Source organism: Mobula hypostoma, chromosome 19 (genome assembly GCF_963921235.1).
Source record: "Mobula hypostoma chromosome 19, sMobHyp1.1, whole genome shotgun sequence".
NCBI lineage: Eukaryota > Metazoa > Chordata > Chondrichthyes > Myliobatiformes > Myliobatidae > Mobula > Mobula hypostoma.
This window is the reverse complement of record NC_086115.1, coordinates 60796968-60817219: the sequence shown is the minus strand read 5'-3', so window position 1 is coordinate 60817219 and position 20252 is coordinate 60796968. Positions and strand designations below refer to the sequence as shown.

Below are 20252 nucleotides of genomic sequence, written 5' to 3'. Positions count from 1 at the left end.
GCATCTCAGAACTTTGAATTGTCTCCCCATTTAAATAATAGTCTGCTGGTTTCTTTTTATACCAAAGTGCATAACCATACACTTTCCAACATTGTATTTCATTTGCCACTTCTTTGCCCATTCTCCTAATCTATCCAAGTCTCTCTGCAGACTGTTTCCTCAGCACTACCGGCCTCTCCACCTATCTTCAGCAAACTTAGCCACAAAGCCATCTATTCCATAATCCAAATCGTTGATATACAACATAAAAAGAAGCGGCCCCAACAAGGACCCCTGTGGAACACCACTGGTAACCGGCAGCCAACAAGAATAGGATCCCTTTATTCCCACTCTCTGTTTCCTGCCAATCAGCCAACGCTCTATCCACGTATGTAACTTTCACATAATTCCATGGGCTCTTATCTTGTTTAGCAGACTCATGTGTGGCATCTTGTCAAAGGCCTTCTGAAAATCCAAATATACAACATCCACTGCATCTCCCTTGTCTAGCCTACTTGCAATTTCCTCAAAAAATTGCAATAGGTTTGTCAGGCAGGATTTTCCTTTAAGGAAACCATGCTGAGTTCTGCTTATCTTGTCATATGCCTCCAGGTACTCCGTAATCTCATCCTTGACAATCGACTCCAACAACTTTCCAACCACCGATGTCAAGCTAACAGGTCTATAACACACATCAAAGTTGCTGGTGAATGCAGCAGGCCAGGCAGCATCTCTAGGAAGAGGTACAGTCGACGTTTCAGGCCGAGACCCTTCGTCCTGACGAAGGGTCTCGGCCTGAAACGTCGACTGTACCTCTTCCTAGAGATGCTACCTGGCCTGCTGCATTCACCAGCAACTTTGATGTGTGTTGCTTGAATTTCCAGCAACTGCAGAATTCCTGTTGTAACAGGTCTATAATTTCCTTTTTGCTTCCTTGCCCCCTTCTTAAATAGCGGAGTGACATTTGTAATCTTCCAGTCCTCCGGAACCATGCCAGGATCTATTGACTTCTGAAAGATCATTGCCAATGCCTCTGCAATCTTCACAGATACTTCCTTCAGAACACGAGGGTGCATTCCACCTGGTCTGGGAGATTTATCTACCTTTAGACTATTCAGCTTCCTAAGTAACTTCTCTGTCGTAATTGTGACTGTGCACACTTCTCTTCCCTGACACCCTGAGTGTCCAGTATACTGCTGATGTCTTCCTCAGTGAAGACTGATGCAAAATACTCGTTCAGTTCCTCCACCATCTCCTTATCTTCCATTACAATTTCTCCAGCATCATTTTCTATCAGTCCTATATCTACTCTCACCTGTCTTTTACTCTTTATATACTTGAAAAAGCTTTTAGTATCCTCTTTGATATTATTTGCTAGCTTCCTGTCATGGTTCATCTTTTCCCTCTTAATGACCTTCTTAGTTTCATTTTGCAAGCTTTCCTTGAATGCCCTCTCCTTTGCTTTAACTTTGGATTTGACTTCTCTTATCAGCCACGGTTGCATCCTTTTTCCATTAGAAAATTTCTTCTTTCTTGGAATATATCTGTCTTACACCTTCCTCACTTCTCGCATAAACTCCAGCCACTGCTGCTCTGCTATCCTTCCCACTAGTGTCCCTTTCCAGTCAACTTTGGCCAGTTCCCCTCTCATGCCACTATAATTTCCTTTACCCCACTGAAATACCGACACATCTGACTTTGGCTTCTCATTCTCAAATTTCACAGTGAACTCAATCATGTTATGATTACTGCCTCCTAAGGGTTCCTTCACTTCACCTCAATCTTTCTAATCAACTCTGGTTCATTACACAATACCCAATCCAGTACAGCCGATCCCCTAGTGGGCTCAACAAGAAGCTGTTCTAAAAAGCCATCTCACAGACATTCTACAAATTCTCTCTCTTGAGATCCAGTGCTGACCTGATTTTCCCAATCCACTCGCATGTTAAAATCCCCCACAATTATCATAACACTGCCCTTCTGACAAGCCTTTTATATTTCCTGTTGTAATCTGTAGTCCACATCACGGCAGCTGTTAGGAGGCCTGTATATATCTGCCATCAGGGTCCTTTTACCCCTGCGATTTCTTAGCTCAACCCATAAAGATTCTGCACCTTCTGATCCTATGTCACCTCTTTCTAATGATTTCATATCATTTCTTACCAATAAAGCCACGCCACTCCCTCTGCCTACTTGCCTATCCTTCCGATACACCGTGTATCCTTGGACATTCAGCTCCCAGAGACATGCATCCTTTAGCTACGTCTCAGTGATGGCCACAATATCATACCTGCCAATCTGTAGCTGTACGACAAGATCATCCACCTTATTCCTTATGATGCGTGCATTTAAGTATAACACCTTAAGTCCAGTACTTTTTGCTTAGATTGCACTGCAACTCATCCCAATGGCTGAAAATTTGCCTCATCCCCTGCTTGTCCTTCCTGACATCTTTACTGCTCACTATCTTAGATTTATTTCTGTTTTCCCCCTTCTACGCTCTATCATTCCGATTCTCATTCCCCTGCCAAATTAGTTTAAACCCTCCCTAACAGCTCTATTAAACTTTCCCGCCAGGATATTGGTCCCCTTCGGGTTCAGGTGTAACCGGTCCTTTTTGAGCAGGTCATACTTCCCCCAAAAGTGATCCCAATGATCCAAGAATCTGAAGCCCTGCCCCCTACACCAGTCTCTCAGCCACGCATTCATCTGCCTGATCCGACTATTCTTGCCCTCGCGAGCACGTGGCACAGGTAGCAATCCCGAGATTACTACCCTGGAGGTCCTGCTTCTCGGCTTCCTTCCTAACTCCCGGAAATCTCTCTTCAGGACCTCCTCCCTTTTCCTATCTATGTCACTGGTACCAAGATATTCACTTGCTATCTTTATGGAATGTCAGTTCTTGTTGGTGCAAAAAAGATATGCAAGTATTACCAAGTTACACAACTTGATACTATTTTATTGCCTTGAGTTTAAGTTAAAATGGTTAAATCAGTGCATTGTACAGGTGTCAAAAGAATATGGCACAATCAAAAGAAATATTAGTTACCTCAGAACCCACCCCAAGGTAGTAAGATTAAAGTCCCATCTCTCTGCTGGGTAAAAAGATCAAAATAACACCCTGTAGTCATAGGTTCAAAATACAATACTGGCCACTGTTGACAAATTCACAAATCCAGTCGTCTTGTGTGAAAAATAAAACATGCTAACTCTTATTTAATTTTCACTGTCAACATTTAACTACTAGATCCTACAAAGGCCCAGATATTCCCCATATTTCACCACAAAACCAGTTATATTCCAATCAAAGTAACAGTTCCCTTTTCCTCCAGGGCTTGCAACATCACCACTTATGAGTAGAAAAGGTGGTATTGCAGAGTTGAAAAAGCAAATCTAATCCAAGAACACTCTGCAGTACAAAAAATTATAGGATCCAACATGAAGCACGAGTCTTCATGTATGGCAGGGGTCCCCAAACTTCATAATGCCATTAACTGAGACTTCCTTAGAACCCTTGATGTAGAGATACTTGTATAAACTTGCATGCTTAATGTTTTTGGGGCAAAGTTGAGAAATATTAGAAACACATGACAAAGCATAACTAGTCTTAGAACTAGCTTAATTTCCAATGCAATTTAGCTAAAATCTCTCATTGTTCTATGGGCATGGCTTTTGGCAAAAGGGTGTGCGTAATTGGCAAAACGATATAATAATCTTCAGAACATTATAGTCCAATATATAAGAAAAATTGTTAGATGTAAGATATAAATACTGGTACATAGATGAAATAAATGAAATAAGTAACAGTTTCAATGTACTTGTTCTATCTGTGTACCACTGCCTCTATCATACATCTGAACTTTACTCTTATACAGATGAACCTACACAGATGATTGTAGGAGCTGAAATGGAGAATTTGAAGGGGAAATTGGTAGCACTTCATATCAGCAGAGAAATAATACATGATGATAAATACAGCAGAGAGTGCAATAATCATGGAATTCCACTCAACTGCATGTTGTTCGAAAGGGTGAATCAGTTGTTCCCCAAGGCTCTCAACTGATATTTACTGACAGGAGCTCACTATTAGAAAGACCACTGTACATCATGCAACAATCATAGAGTGCACCAATGACAGAGGTCAATTCCTAGGGAAATGGCGGAAAATTGGGGGAAAATTACGGGAAAAAACAAGGTCCATGAATGACAGCTGCAAGTTTCTCATTAGGACATGATAGCTATATAAAAAGAGAGGCTGGTCAAACAAGAGCAACATTAGAAACATTCTTGCCTACAATGTACTTCAAAGAGCAAGGCAAGGCAAAAAGATGATAATGCTAATTGCCAAGATGGTCTATAAGAATTCAAATTACACTCCAGAGGGCAGGTTCAAAGCTTGAATACATTAGCCTAAGATTAAGGGATAGAAAAGATGCAGAAGTATTTTTGAGCATTTAATATGGATTGTCAAATAATGGATAGGGGTAGAGATGCCAATCTACAGGTAAATATTAAGAGAGTCACAGCATAAAAATAGTAAAGTAGAGGCAGTGTTTTCATAAGAGATTGATTGTGAACATCTACACAAGAGTGCACAAGTGTGAGAGTACACGATAAAGAGGGAAAAGAAAAGAAAAAAGTGAAGAGCTTGGAGGAAGAATTCCTGAAATGTATGCAATATTAATTCAAAAATGAATTAAATACAAATACATTCAGTTTTGTAGAATGAAATAGGGCAATGTGACAGATATCATAATCATACAGAACATTAAAAGGAACTCCCCTGCAGTGACAGTACGAATCACCTGTTTGCATCATCTTAGAGGATGAAGTTAATATTTATATTGCTGGGATTGCACTCAAAGCAACAAGGGAATGCTGCTTGTGTGACAGAGGGAGGTGCAATGTAGATCAGAAACTATAAAATTCAATATAACATATAGCAGAATGAATCGATCCTTTGTTTCATCTCAATGTGTTTTTCCAGCATTCCCAGGACTCCTGGTGAAGGCTCTTTTGCCTGAAACATCAACAGCTTATACGTTTTCGTAGATGCTACCTGATCAACTGAGTTTCTCCAGCATTTTGTCTATGTTGCTGTAGGTGAGAAGAACTGTTTGTACAAACAAGAAGAGAAAGTTGAAGAGTGAATTAAACTGGATAGCTCATTCCACTGGATGCTATTTACAATACACATTAATGATTTAGATGAAAGGATTAAAAGTAACTTTAGCAAACTTGCAGATGACACAAAGCTGGGTGGCAGTGTGAAATGTGAGGAGGATGTTATGAGAATGCAGGGTGACTTGGACAGGCTGGGTGAGTGGGCAGATGCATGGCAGATGCAGTTTAATATGGATAAATGTGAGGTTATCCACTTTGGTGGCAAGAACAGGAAGGCAGATTATTATCTAAATGGTGTCAAGTTAGGAAAAGAGGAAGTACAACGAGATCTGGGTGTCCTTGTTCATCAGTCACTGAAAGTAAGCATACAGGTACAGCAGGCAGTGAAGAAAGCTAATTGCATGTTGGCCTTCACATCAAGTGGAGTTGAGTATAGGAGCAAAAAGGTCCTTCTGCAGTTGTACAGGGCCCTGGTGAGACCCCACCTGGAGTACTGTGTGCAGTTTTGGTCTCCAAATTTGAGGAAGGACATTCTTGCTATGGAGGGAGTGCAGTGCAGGTTCACTGGGTTAATTCCAGGGATGGCAGGAATGTCATACGTTAAAAGATTGGAGCAACTGGGCTTGTATACACTGGAATTTAGAAGGATGAGAGGGGATCTGACTGAAACATATAAGATTATTAAGGAATTGGACACGCTAGAGGCAGGAAACATGTTCCCTGTGTTGGGTGAGTCCAGAACCAGAGGTCACAGTTTAAGAATAAGGGGTAGACCATTTAGAACGGAGTTGAGGAAAAACTTTTTCACACAGAGGGTCGTGCATCTGTGGAATGCTCTGCCTCAGAAGGCAGTGGAGGCCAATTCTCTGGATTCTTTCTTTCTTTCTTTTTAAATCTTTTTATTGAGTAAGTATACAAAAAAGGTAAGCCATATAAACATTAATACAATGTTAAAGTATAATAAAATTCCAAAAGATAACAATACCAAAAAGAAAATACTACAAACAATGTAATTTAAGCATAAGAAACCAAGATAACATAATAGTATACTAAATTTTATATATATCAATGGAAAAAAAGAAAAAAAAAACCCCAAAAAAAAACCCACCGTGCAACTAACTAAAAGCAAAGCAAAGCAATGGGCTAACTTGAAACCAAACAGAGTTAAACTTAAAATCACGTCCTCAATCCCGACCTCCATTAAAACAGTGAAAAAAAAAACAAGAAGGGTAAATATTACATTAAATGAAAATATCGAATAAAAGGTCCCCAAATCTGTTCAAATTTAAATGAAGAATCATAAAGGTTACTTCTAATTTTCTCCAGATTCAAACATAAAATCGTCTGAGAAAACCAAAAAAAGGTAGTTGGAGCATTAAGCTCTTTCCAATGTTGTAAAATACATCTTTTCGCCATCAAAGTAAGAAATGCAATCATTCTACGGGCTGAAGGGGAAAGATTACTAGAAATTTTAGGTAGTCCAAAGATAGCAGTAATAGGGTGAGGAGAGATATCTATATTTAATACCTTAGAAATAATATTGAAAATATCTCTCCAAAAAGTTTCCAAAGTAGGGCAAGACCAAAACATATGAGTTAAAGAGGCTATCTGCCCCGAACATCTATCACAGAAAGGATTAATATGCGTGTAAAAACGCGCTAACTTATCTTTGGACATATGTGCTCTATGAACCACTTTAAATTGAATTAGGGAATGTTTAGCACAAATAGAGGAAGTATTAACTAATTGTAAAATCTGCCCCCAATCATCCACAGAAATGGTAAGCCCCAATTCCTGTTCCCAATCTACCCTAATCTTATCAAATGGAGCTTTCCTAAGTTTCATAATAATATTATAAATCATAGCCGATGCACCTTTCTGACATGGATTAAGGTTAATTATCGAATCTAAAATATATATAGGAGGAAGCATTGGAAAGGAAGAAAGTATAGTACTTAGGAAATTTCTAACTTGTAAATATCTAAAAAAATGTATTCTTGATAAGTTATATTTATTAGATAATTGTTCAAAAGACATAAGGGAACCATCTAAAAATAAATCCAAAAACCGTAAAATACCCTTAGTCTTCCAAGTTTGAAAAGCGCGATCCGTAAAAGAGGGAGGAAAAAATATGTTACCTAAAATAGGAATCGCTAACCCGAATTGATTAAGATCAAAAAATTTTCTGAATTGAAACCAAATACGCAAAGCATATTTAACGATCGGGTTAGAGACCTGCTTAAGGCGTTTCGAATCAAAAGGAAGAGATGAACCTAAAATAGAACCAAGTGTATAACCCTGAACAGATTGTAATTCCAATGCTACCCATTTAGGAATAGATAGTATGTCCTGGTCAAGTAACCAAAATTTCATATGTCGAATATTAATAGCCCAATAATAAAATCTAAAGTTAGGTAATGCTAAACCTCCATCTCTCTTAGCTTTCTGTAAATGTATTTTACCCAGTCTCGGATTCTTATTCTGCCAAATAAATGAAGAAATTTTAGAGTCGACTTTATCAAAAAAAGATTTAGGAACGAAAATTGGTAATGCCTGAAACATATATAAAAATTTTGGCAAAAAAAACATCTTAACTGCATTAATACGACCAATCAAAGTTAAATATAAGGGAAACCATTTAGATGAAAGTTGAGTAATATGGTCTATTAATGGTAAAAAGTTAGTCTTAAATAAATCTTTATGTTTACAAGTAATTTTAATCCCAAGATATGAAAGGTAATTATTAATCAATTTAAATGGAAATTTATAATATAAGGGAAGATGTTTATTAATCGGAAAAAGTTCACTCTTACTAAGATTTAATTTATAACCTGAGAAAAGACCAAATTGTGCTAATAACTCTAAAACAGCAGGAATAGATCTCTCAGGATTAGAAATATATAAAAGTAAATCATCAGCATAGAGTGATAATTTATGGGACTTTAATCCCCGAGTTATCCCAGTAATATTTGAAGATTCTCGAATAGCAATTGCAAGAGGTTCTAATGCAATATCAAATAATAGGGGACTAAGAGGACAGCCTTGTCGAGTACCACGAAAGAGAGGAAAAAAAGGTGAGTTTAAAGAGTTAGTACGAACCGAGGCTACAGGGGAGTGATATAACAGTTTAATCCAGGATATAAATTTCAAGCTAAAATTAAACATTTCAAGCACCTTAAATAAATAAGGCCATTCTACTCTATCAAAAGCTTTCTCGGCATCTAAAGAAATAACACACTCAGGAACATTTTGTGAGGGAGTATAAACGATATTTAACAATGTACGAATATTATAAAAAGAGTAACGACCTTTAATAAAACCCGTTTGGTCTTCCGAAATAATAGAAGGAAGTACTTTTCTAGTCTATTTGCTAATAACTTAGAAAAAACTTTAGAATCAACATTTAATAAAGATATTGGTCTATAAGATGCACATTGAGCAGGGTCTTTATCCTTCTTTAGTATTAAAGAAATTGATGCTCTATTAAAAGATTCCGGAAGTTTACCAAGTTTCAAAGAAGCCTCAAAAACCTTATAGAGCCAAGGAATCAATAAAGAAGCAAAACATTTATAAAATTCAACGGTAAACCCATCAGGGCCAGGAGCTTTCCCCAGATTCATAGAAAAAATAACATTCTTAATCTCATCCATTGTAATGGAAGTATCTAATAAAGAAGACATATCCTGTGAAATCTGAGGGAAGTCTAACTTATCTAAAAAATCATTCATATATTTAGAATCTCGAGGAGACTCTGATTGATATAAAGAAGAATAAAAATCACAAAAGGTTTGATTAATCCCCACATGATCCAATATCAATCGATCATTTTGGTTATAAATCTGATTGATTTGAGATTTAACATAATTAGATTTCAATTGATTAGCCAGCAGCTTGCCAATTTTATCACTATGAACATAAAAATCACTTCTTGTTTTCTTTAATTGGTTTACAATCGAGGACGAGAGTAGTAAACTGTGTTCCATTTGAAGTTCAGTTCTTTGTTTGTATAGCTCCTCAGAAGGAGCCATAACATATTTCTTATCAATTTCTTTAATCTTGTCCACAATTGCCATCTCCTCCTGCTTCTGTTTCTTCCTCAAAGCAACGGAATACGAAATAATCTGACCCCGAATATAGGCTTTAAAAGTGTCCCAAAGAGTGTTAACCGAAATATCTTCTGTATGGTTAATTGTAAAAAAAAGCTCAATCTGTTCATTCATAAAATTAACAAAGTCCGAGTCCTGAAGCAACAGCGAATTAAAACGCCATTGTCTATTGTTTGGTATATTGGCCATAATTTTAATAGAAAGCTTAAGTGGAGCATGATCCGAAATGGTTATAGAATCATAATCACATTTAATCACTGAAGGAATGAGACGAGAATCAATAAAAAAATAATCAATTCTTGAATAGGAATGATGAACATGTGAAAAAAAGGAAAAATCTTTTTCCTGAGGATGCAGAAAACGCCAAATGTCCGTCGACCCAGAATCAGAAAGAAAAAAATTAATCAAATTTGCAGATTTATTAGGTAAAGTCCGTAAAGGAGCCGAACGGTCCAAAGCTGGAGATAAACAGGTATTAAGATCTCCGCCCCAAATCAATGAAAACTCGTTCAAATTCGGAAACTGATCAAACAATGATTTATAAAATTCCGGACAATCCATATTAGGAGCATAAACATTAACCAAAACTACTTTTTTATTAAATAGTAAACCACTAACCAATAAAAATCTACCATTCGGATCAGAGATAATATCCTGTTGTATAAAAGTAACTGAGGAATCTATAAAAATAGAGACGCCTCGAATCTTAGCATTGGAGTTCGAATGAAATTGTTGACCCTTCCAGAATTTGAAAAAACGTAGTCTGTCCCCCCTCCGTACATGGGTCTCTTGTAAAAATAAAATTTGTGCTTTAAGTCTCCGGAACACTTTAAAAACTTTTTTTCTTTTAATAGGATGATTAAGACCATTAGTATTCCAGGAGACAAAATTAATAATAGACTCCATAAATCCTAAAGTCAACCCACAACAAGGAGGATTGACAATAGGCGCGACCCACAAACCCGGAGAGGAAACAGAACATACAAAAGATACCGGGGAAAAGGACGCAACCAGTACTTCAATAATGTATATAGCCCAAAGAAAAACAAACTAAAACGTGAAGCCCCTCCCCCCACCCCCCACCCCAAGACCCCAAGGCAAAATCTAAAGCAGACCCGCCAGAAAGAAGCAAGCGCTAAAACTACCCCCATGACTTCCGGTATACGCTCCCTAAAAAAAAGGTATAAATATGAAAAGGATCAGCTAATTGTAAAACAGTAAAAAAAATAAGTAAAAAAAAGTTAGCTCAATTAGAATACACACAGAACAGAACAAAAGCCGGAAAATATATATTAAAAAAAACCACAATAAACCTCAAACTCATGAATAGACACAGCAACAAAAAAAAATAGGATTATTAACATAAAGTGATTATAAAAAGCAAAACAGAATAAAATTTTAAAAAAAACTACAAAATTTAAGGCCGCACAGGAAATACGTAAGATGACAAAAGGGAAGTAACCACCCAGAATCCCCTGGGAAAAGAAAGAAATGACGCAGTTAAAAAGAAAGTTTAGCAGCCATATTAAGAAATCAAAAGTAAACTTTTCTGCCCAAATAGGGCACAGAAAAGTTAAAACCAACCAATTCACAGCCTCCGATCAACGGAGAAAATTTAAAAAAAAGGCAATTAAGATGTTGAAGATGAAAGTTGATCCAGATAACTCTGGGCATCCGATGGAGAATCAAAAAAACGAAGGGCTCCATCTAACATGCGAATCCTTAGACGTGCAGGGTACAGCAGCGCTGGTCTTAAATCCATCTTATAGAATTCCGACATCACGGATCTGTAACGGACCCGTTGGTCCCAGATTGGTTTACTGAAATCTTCCACGAATCGGAACTTAAGATCCGAAAAATCAATGAAACCTTTAGATCGAGCGAATCGAAACAGTCTCTCCTTGTCTTGAAAGTAATGAAAACGTAAAATAACATGCCTAGGTCTATCTGACCTAGACGAGTATGATGGGATTCTGTGAACACGATCCAGTAGCGGTGGTTGGTCAGGAAATACAGTAGGGAATGCATCTTTTAAAAGTTGAGAGAAATATTTCATGGGGTTGTTAGCTTCAACGGCTTCTCTCACGCCGATCATTCGTAAATTCTGCCGTCGCATTCTAGATTCCAAGTCAGAGTTTTTAAAAGTCAAAAAGTCAAGTTTCTTCTTCATTACATTAATTGTTTCTTCGATTTTCCCCATCTTAAGCTCACTTTGTTGCGCGAATTTTTGAAGATCAGATATAGCCGACTGATGTTCCGCAATACATGTTTGCATCTTATCAATTAAATCGGCAATTTTCTGGAAATTAGTTGAGATTTCCGCATGAATCAGGTCTTCAACAAAGCCTGCAATTTCCGTACGAATCATCTCCCTAACAGAGGTTGAAATTTCCCTCTGAATTAACTCCGATATCGCTTTCAAAGTCACCGGTGATTCAGTCGGAGGGAGATCCGTAGCTTTCGGTTTAGCCGGAGGTTTACCATCCTTGCCGTTTTTCCCGTTCTTAGACATAGCAGATCTAAGTATCATCCAATTGTCAGAGAATTCAGTTTAATTCAAAGTATTGTAAAAATTGATGCCTTAATGGTTAATTAAAGTATAGCTGACCATAGAGAAAAAAAAACTCAGAGGTAATGGAGCGAGTCAAGAACGCGACTTCACTCCATGAGCGCTACCGGAAGTCTGCCTGGATTCTTTCAAGAAAGAGTTAGATCGAGCTCTTAAAGATAGCGAAGTCAAGGGATATGGGAAGAAGGCAGGAACAGGGTACTGACTGTGGATGATCAGCCATGATCACAGTGACTGGCGGTGCTGGCTCGAAGGGCCGAATGGCCTACTCCTGCACCTATTGTCTATTGTCTATTCCAGGAGGCAACACAGGCACAATTGACCAACAAGTCTATCCTGGACAATGTCATTATCATCCCTCACAGTTTTGGTTACAATTGTTTGCAAAGATATGAAGAAAGTAGGGATAAATACTTGCCGAATGTTGCCATCAAGTTTCATAAATGTCAGACATTATAGTGCATGCTGAAATTCCAAATGCAATAGGGGAACTCTCCAAAGAACAAACCCATGCTTCGCACCAAAAAAAAATTTGCGGTGTTTTGATTTTAAAAAAAACATGATAACTCAGCTTCAAACCTAAGGGCTGAAATGAAAAGAATGTCTAAGAATTTAATTTTAATGAATCCCTTCTCTCTCTTGTGTCATAAATTTTATTAAAAAAGAAGTTGCTATTCCTTCAGTCAGGCAAGACTAAAATTTCTACCATTTGTTTCCTACAGAGATTTACCACCTTCTGCTTACTTACCAAAACCTTAAGGAACAACATGCAAGAGAGTGTTTCATTTAACAGACATTTGAAGACAACAAATAAGAAAACAAAAAATAAACTTTATTCTTTGGCTTTTATTCATTGTGAATGTAGTTATCATACACAATGAGATTCAGAAACACTATTTATCAAGCAACCGTACAGACAAATTCATAATAACCATGTACTTGAACAGACTTCAAAGAACAAGGCAGCTAAACAGATACCTGACAATGAAAGCAGTAAATAATTTTTATATATAGACTGATAATTGCATTCTGATAATTTTGCCAAATCTTTTGGCATAATGATGCCCAAATATTTGACGGACTGTTTGCCATGCCCAAGGATATCTACTTTCAATTTCTCTTGGTGGGCTATAGTTGATCTGGGTTGATTATATGATATATATGTACAATATCTGAAATACATCTTATGGAAATGTTTGTTTGATGATGAAATTAAATAAAAAATAAATTACAAAAAAAAAAGAAAGCAGTAAATAAAATTCTGCTAGGATCCTGCCCTTCATACTGAGATACAACACTGGTGACCCAGTTTAAGTTCTTTGACAACAGTGAGTGATTGTCTAGGACATTTTTCTTTGTGATCGCAAGACGCTATTGGACGTTGGTAATGTAGACCAGTTCACTGGTTTATTGGACCATGGGGAAGCTGCATGGCCTCGGCTGTAGTGCAGACTAGGCCTCAAGCCACAATTTGCAACCGCCCAGGTGAGGAGCTGTGGGCGGCATCCATACTGGATTGGCAGTAGGCCGCTTCTGTCGGTACTGCTCTCCAGTGCTCGCTCGGTGAAGAACAAGGTGGATTATGTGTGTGAATGCGTACATTCATCTGCCGACTGTTAAAGGTGTGCTCTTGCCAGTCATCCATGCATCATTAATCTGCAGTACATGTCACTCAGGGATGGGTTTTGTGTGATTGGATGTTTACTGCTTATCTCATATATGCCATATGTGCCTTGTGCTGTGTTTTACACTTTGGCCCCTTTACACTGTTTCATTTGGCTGTATTCATAGGTAGTCATGTATGGTTGTATGATAATTGAACTTGAACTTAAATTTGTATTGATCACTGGATTGAAAACAAAGATGTATTGAACAAAAGCAACACTTTCTATCAATCAAATGTATATCAATTTCTGTACAGAGCAAATTCCATTCACATATTAAGCTCTAAGTTATTATTTCAAAGTGGATAAATACTCAGATATTTCATGCAACCTACCTTGATTTCACACCAAGAGTGATGAGTTGTCATTATGTCAATTACCCTTGAAACATTGAGATATTATGCCCACTGGACTGTTTCAGGTCCAACTTTTGCTTCTAGCATATACCTTACAGCTAATGAAAATTTATCTTCACATGTTCAAATCAAAGATTGTCCAAGTTTACTCTCTAACACTTATGGCTTTGATTTCACATAAACAGCAATACCACAAAAGCATTTTAAAACACGTAAGATTTGCAGATGCAGGAAGAGTGAGAATTGGTTCTCATTATGATTATGGGTTATTAATATAATATTACTGAACATTTTTTCTAATCATAAATTTAAAAACTATCAATTCTGTAATAAATATAATGCTTCTTTTTCATATGTTAAATTATGCATTCTTCACAACTCCATTTCCTGTATGAACATGGATCAAGCTATAAATTCATACATAATGAATTAATTAATTAATTAATTAATTAATGATGATGATGATTCATATATGTCATGACTACATTGTTCTGACCAAGTTGGATCCTATGATACAAAGTAGCATCAAAGATAGGACTATATTTTAGTTATCTTAGTTATTAGAGAGCCATACAATTCAATATCACAACTTCTGAATGTATTGTAGTTTTTTTTTGAATGTGAAAAAAAATCAGATATATAGGAAAATACATACTCAACTTTAATTACCTGAACTGTATATTTGTGCAACTCATCCAAGACAAATTCAACTTCCTTTGAAGTGGTAAGAGATGCAAGATTCCCATTAAGATTGTAACAATAAAGTTTGGCATTATCATAGTTTTCTCTGCTTGCATTAATCCGGAGACAGACATCACCAACATGGCTCCAACCTTCTCCACAAAGATGAGCTGGAAAGTTGGAAACAAAAATTCATATTTCAAGGCTGTAATACACTCTGAAATGACAAGATCACTTCCAAGTCACTAGCATTGCAAAACAATATCCTATACAGACCACCAATTATCCAAAATCAGATGACAATATGCCAACTGCAAATTGCAGACTAACATTACTTACACAGTGTAACGTGGTGTTAACCAAGTACATTGAGGAATAGGTTCTGCCAAGTCAAATGCTCACTGAAAGTATTGATGGAGGCACTGGGAGCGCAACATGAAAAGATTAGGGGAAGGGTAAAGAGTTGGAAATCATTAACGTAATTAAGAAACATGGATTGAGGAAGAACAGGATTCAATAACATCCATATATGACCTGCAAAGAGCACCAAGATTTGAGGCCATACCAAATAAATAGGAGGATCAGCGTAATAAAGGGAAGTGGGAGAACAACTAGGAACAAACAGCACCAGAGAAAAAGGTATAGGGGAAATCAGGAACGAAATAGAAGAAGTAGGAAATAAAATTACGATTGTCAATAAGATCCCCAATTAGACACAAATAATATGAACTCCTTCTCCTTCTCTATCTCTGCCTTGGTGACTTTTTTTTGTAAATCAGCGGTTAACAACAACAAAATGATTATTTATTTATGGAATTGTAATGACCATATTAACCATATGCCAAAAGAATTATCAGAACCAATCAAGCCAGATGTAACATAACCATTATACATTATAATTTCTTAAACATAAAATAGACCCATGAAATACAGCAATTTTCACATACATGTGACGGTTTGTTTAATTATTACCTGGCAAAGCTCGACATTCATGGTTCTGCTGATCCCACTGACAATTCAGCTTTGACGAGCAGGTCTTGCAGTTGGTGAATTTGCTACAAACATGTTCAGTTCGTACGCGACATTTGGTATAGCTTGTCACAGACTAAGGGAAGAAATATTTAGTGTAATCATTGGAAACCTTTATACTTTTTAAAAATATCCACATGAAATCCTAAATACAATACATATAATATCAATAACTTAATAACCGAAATCACAGCTTACTAATATATATTCATTATATTGTATAGCTTGTGTTCAGCAGTTGTGTTCAGCAGTTCCAAACATCAAAGGGTAAAGAAAAAAATCATTAGGAATGTGCTTAGTTTGTACGATAATTAGAGTGCAACAAAAAAACATCAAAAATTATTGATGAAAAGATGCAAGCATTGCAATACAAACACATGTTGATTTCAAGTTTAATAGATGTAAGAGAAAGACTCAATTGATGAAGGCAGAAGGAAAAGAATGCTGAGTAAGTGTTTGAATCTGCCATGACAAAGTGATATAACACTGGCATAAACTCACAATTTTCAAATCACTTGTTATTTTTCAATAAGCTTTCCCTGTTAGAGACTAATACCTGATGGCAAACTGGGGAAGTGGCTGTATGCAGCACAAAAGAGAAATGAAGCAATTCCATTATAAGAGCAAAAAAGATCAGTAAACATATTTTCAGTATAATTTAACCTGGATCCAATTAATCTCAGCTAGCATTGTTAGTACATAACTGCAATGAAATTGCTAAAAGATTTTTTTGAGTTCATTTGCTGGGCACTATCAAGACCAAAATTTATTGACCATCACTATTACCCTCGAGTGATAGTGATCTTCCTTTCAAATCGCAGAAATTGTTCCAGTAAAGGTATGAACCAGAATCAGGTTTAATATTACAGGTTTCCCCCGCCATCCGAAAGTAGAGCATTCCAATAAAACGGTTCGTAAGCCAAAATGTCGTAAAGCGAACAAGCAATTACTATTTATTTATATGGGAAAATTTTGTGAGCGTTCGCAGACCCAAAAATAACCTACCAAATCATGTCAAATAACACATAAAACCTAAAATAACAGTAACATATAGCAAAAGCAGGAATGATATGATAAATACACAGCCTATATAAAGTAGAAATACTTTTCCACAATCACTGTTCTCCGTAGAGAAAATCTCACACAAGTGCTGTTGGCAAAAACACGGTGCAAGCGCTCTCCAGCAATTTTTAAGCTACGAAGCTGCCAAATCATACCAAATAACACGTAAAAATACACAGCCTATATAAAGTAAAAATAATGTATGTACAGTGTAGTATCACTTACCGGAATTAGTTCAGCGCCGAGCACACTGATGATGGTGTGTTAGACTGAGTTGTCACAGGTTGGATGGTGCAGTAGCCCCCACCCTTCAGGCTGCCGACCAATACTGAACCGCGAAGCATGCAGTGGTGCAGCGGTAGCCGGAATGCACGCAGCACATCTTTAAGAAAAAAGCCGAAATAAACATGCTAGTTAATTAGGTGCCACCCGGCACGTAAATATCGGCCCAGATCAGTGCCGATTTCTGATTGCGACGTCTCTGATCTGGGCCGACAATTACGTGTCGGGCGGCACCTAATTAATTAGCATGTTTATTTCGGCTTTTTTCTTAAAGATGTGCTGTGTGCCTCCCGGCTACTGCTGCATTCTCCGCGAATCGGTACAGTATCTGTCCGCGGCCTGGGTATTGGGGTGGTGGGACACTGGGGTGTCATCTCGTCTTCTGTTTCCATTAGAGCAGGCAGCTCATCTTCTCCTATGACTGCCTGCCTCGATGTCGAAGGTCGAGGTTCGTCGTCTGCTGTGGCTGATGTGGAAGGCTTGCTTGACTGCTGAGCCTCGCGCATTTTTCTAACATACAGTTCCTTGTAAGGACTCAAACCATCTTGCAAATATCCCCTAAACCTACGTATCCTTGCAAAATTAAAGTCGTACTTTATCATTGCAGCGAAAATCTCATGCAGTGGCTTCATGTTCAGTTCGCTACTGCATTCGGTTTCGGTTGTTATCCTTTCTTCTTCCAATTTCATCAGCTCTTAATCTATCAGTTCTTGGTCATGGGATGCCAAAACCTCTTCAACATCATCTTCGTCAGCTTCCACAAACCAAACTCACTTTGTCCTTACTTCGTTCACCACGATTGAAACACTTAATTATGTCTAGTTTTATGCTAAGTGTAACACCCTTACGAGCTCTTTCAGGCTCTTCCGATACCTTAGAATTCATCTTGCAAACGGCTGCTCACAGGCATGTGTTAAAGCAACGCTGGTGAGATTGCCGTTCCGAATACGGGGGAGAGGGGCTGCTTGGGGTGCGCGCTGCCTTTCATCGCGCGCTGCCTTTCTTCGTAACAGTGAAAACACCTTTTGAAAGCGAAAACAGGGAACTAATGTAGGTCTTTCATAACAGTGAGGTTTCGTAAAGCGAACGTTCGAAAAGCAGGGGACACCTGTACTGACATATGTCACGAAACTTGTTTGATGTCAGCAGAACATTGCAAGACATAATTTTTAAAAAGCTATAAATTACGGTAACTATAAATAACAATAAGTATATACTAAAAAATTAAGTAGTGCAAAAAGAGAGGGAAAAATAGTCAGGAAGTGTCATAGATTCATTGTCCATTCAGAAATCTGATGGTAGAGGGTAGGAAGCTGTTTCTGAAATGTTGAGTGCGTGTTTTCAGGCTCCTGTACCACCTCCTTGATGGTAGCAATGAGAAGAGGGCATGTCCTGGTTGATGGAGCCCTTATAGCTTGTTTTTGTTATTATAACCTGCATTGTATTGCAGCCGCAAAAAAAAAATTCCTTGACATATGCCACTAATACTAAACATGATTCTGATTCTGGACCTGGTCTCATAGCTTTACTCCTCTACACTTGGACAGATGAGTGCAAGTGTGCAACTCAGTGTGCTACCAAGTGCAACTCTGAACTGCTTTGTAATGGCTACTGAAGTCCTTTTTCACCATCCTTGCCTGATTCACGATTTCCAAATGCTGATCAATATGAGTAAACAACTGAGAATGAAACTGATGTTCTCTAATACTGCATGCCAGCAGCTTTTGGGTGGTTCACCATTGTACTCATCTTTTCATGTAACAGTTTGATACTACCAAGCAGTTTACCAGGCAGCAAAATCAGAGCACAGATAGAGGCCCTTTGGCCCACTAAGTCTATGCCAGCTACCAATAACAATACCATTCACAATAATCCTACAGTAATTCCTTTCTCCACACATTCTCATCAACTACTCCCCAATTCTTGCACTCACATACACAAAGGGGATAATTTACAGTGCCTGATTAACCTACTAACACAATCTTTGAGTTGTGGGAAGAAACCAGATACCTGGAGGCAAAGACTCTTTAGGAGAATTTCAGAACTTATTACCTTGCCATCTGAAGGAATTGCCACAATGATGGACTGATAAAATTAAGGAATATGCATTTAGAGTGCAATTATGTCAGAGATTATAGAAATTGATAAATTTAAGGAGATTACAGGGATAGTGAAGGCAACACCAAGGAGGAATCTGAAAACAAGGATGAGAATTTCAAACTCGAGGTGCTTAAATCTGAATCAGCAAGCAGGTGGGTGATGAAAGTCACTGATGTAGGTGCAGAACAGTTGCAGCAAGATGAGTGCTGACCAAATCGAGGTGGCTGGGCCTGGGCCTGAGCCTGAGAGAGAGGACAAGCCAATATTTGACCGATTAAGCGCCATGCTAGATTGGAAAATCGGATATGTCCTGAATTGAGGTGGTGAGACCCAGGCGCGAGGGCATACCAAAGCAGCAGGACCTAGCTCAGGGGGTGAGGAACGACTCACTGTTTGGCCGATTTCAGCACTGGGCCAGATTGAAAAGGTCAGAGTCAGATCAGAATCAGAAACAGGTTTATGATCACCGGCCTGTGATGTGAAATTTGTTAACTTAACAGCAGCAGTTCAATGCAATGCATAATATAGAAAAAATAAAATAATAATAATAAATAAGTAAATCTTATTCAGTGTACTTTATACAGTATATGTATATTGAATAGATTAAAACATGAAAAAAACAGAAATACTGTATATTTCAAAAAAGTAAGGTAGCGTCCAAGGGTTCATTGTCCATTTAGGAATTGGATGGCAGAGGGGAAGAAGCTGTTCCTGAATCACTGAATGCATGCCTTCAGGCTTCTGTACCTCCTACCTGATGGGAACAGTGAGCAAAGGGCATGCCCTGGGTGCTGCATATCCTTTATAATGGACGCTGCCTTTCTGAGATGAGCTGGGTACTTTGTAGGCTAAGTACCCAAGATGGAGCAGACTAAATTTACAACTCTCTGCAGCTTCTTTCAGTCCTATGAAGTAGCCTCCCCCATACCAGACAGTGATGCAGCCTGTCAGAATGCTCTCCATGGCACATCTATAGAAGTTTTTGAGTGTATTTGTTGACATACCAAACCTCTTCCAACTCCTAATAAAGTATAACCGCTGTCTTGCCTACTTTATAACTGCATCGATATGTTGGGACCAGGTTAGTGTCGGGACCAGAGGCAAGGGACAGGCTGGTGTTCAGGTCGCTACTCAACTCTGTGTTGACCTGAGTTTGTGGTCTGCAACTAATGGGCTCCTAGGTTGGCTGCAGTGAAGTCTGGCTTTGCGGCTGTTGACTCACTTTCATTAACTTCAGTTTTTTTTGTAACTTATTTTTTATTGAAGTTCATCATCAAACAAATATTTCCATAAGATGTCT

At 37.9% G+C, this 20252-nt stretch overlaps 1 protein-coding gene across 9 annotated transcripts in view; it reads right to left on the bottom strand.

Moving 5' to 3' along the window:
* Nucleotides 1–20252, bottom strand: part of atrnl1b (attractin-like 1b) — a 1086143-nt gene that overhangs the window by 818120 nt on the left and 247771 nt on the right. For 8 of the 9 annotated variants that reach the window (XM_063072023.1, XM_063072026.1, XM_063072024.1 and 5 more), the window contains 2 exons: nucleotides 15452–15584; nucleotides 14468–14649 (listed from right to left, as the gene is read on the bottom strand). In XM_063072023.1, coding sequence (XP_062928093.1) covers nucleotides 14468–14649; nucleotides 15452–15584 — 315 coding nt within the window. Of the gene's footprint in view, nucleotides 1–14467; nucleotides 14650–15451; nucleotides 15585–20252 lie in introns of those variants that run through there. The other variant, XR_010021036.1, reaches the window with a different exon arrangement.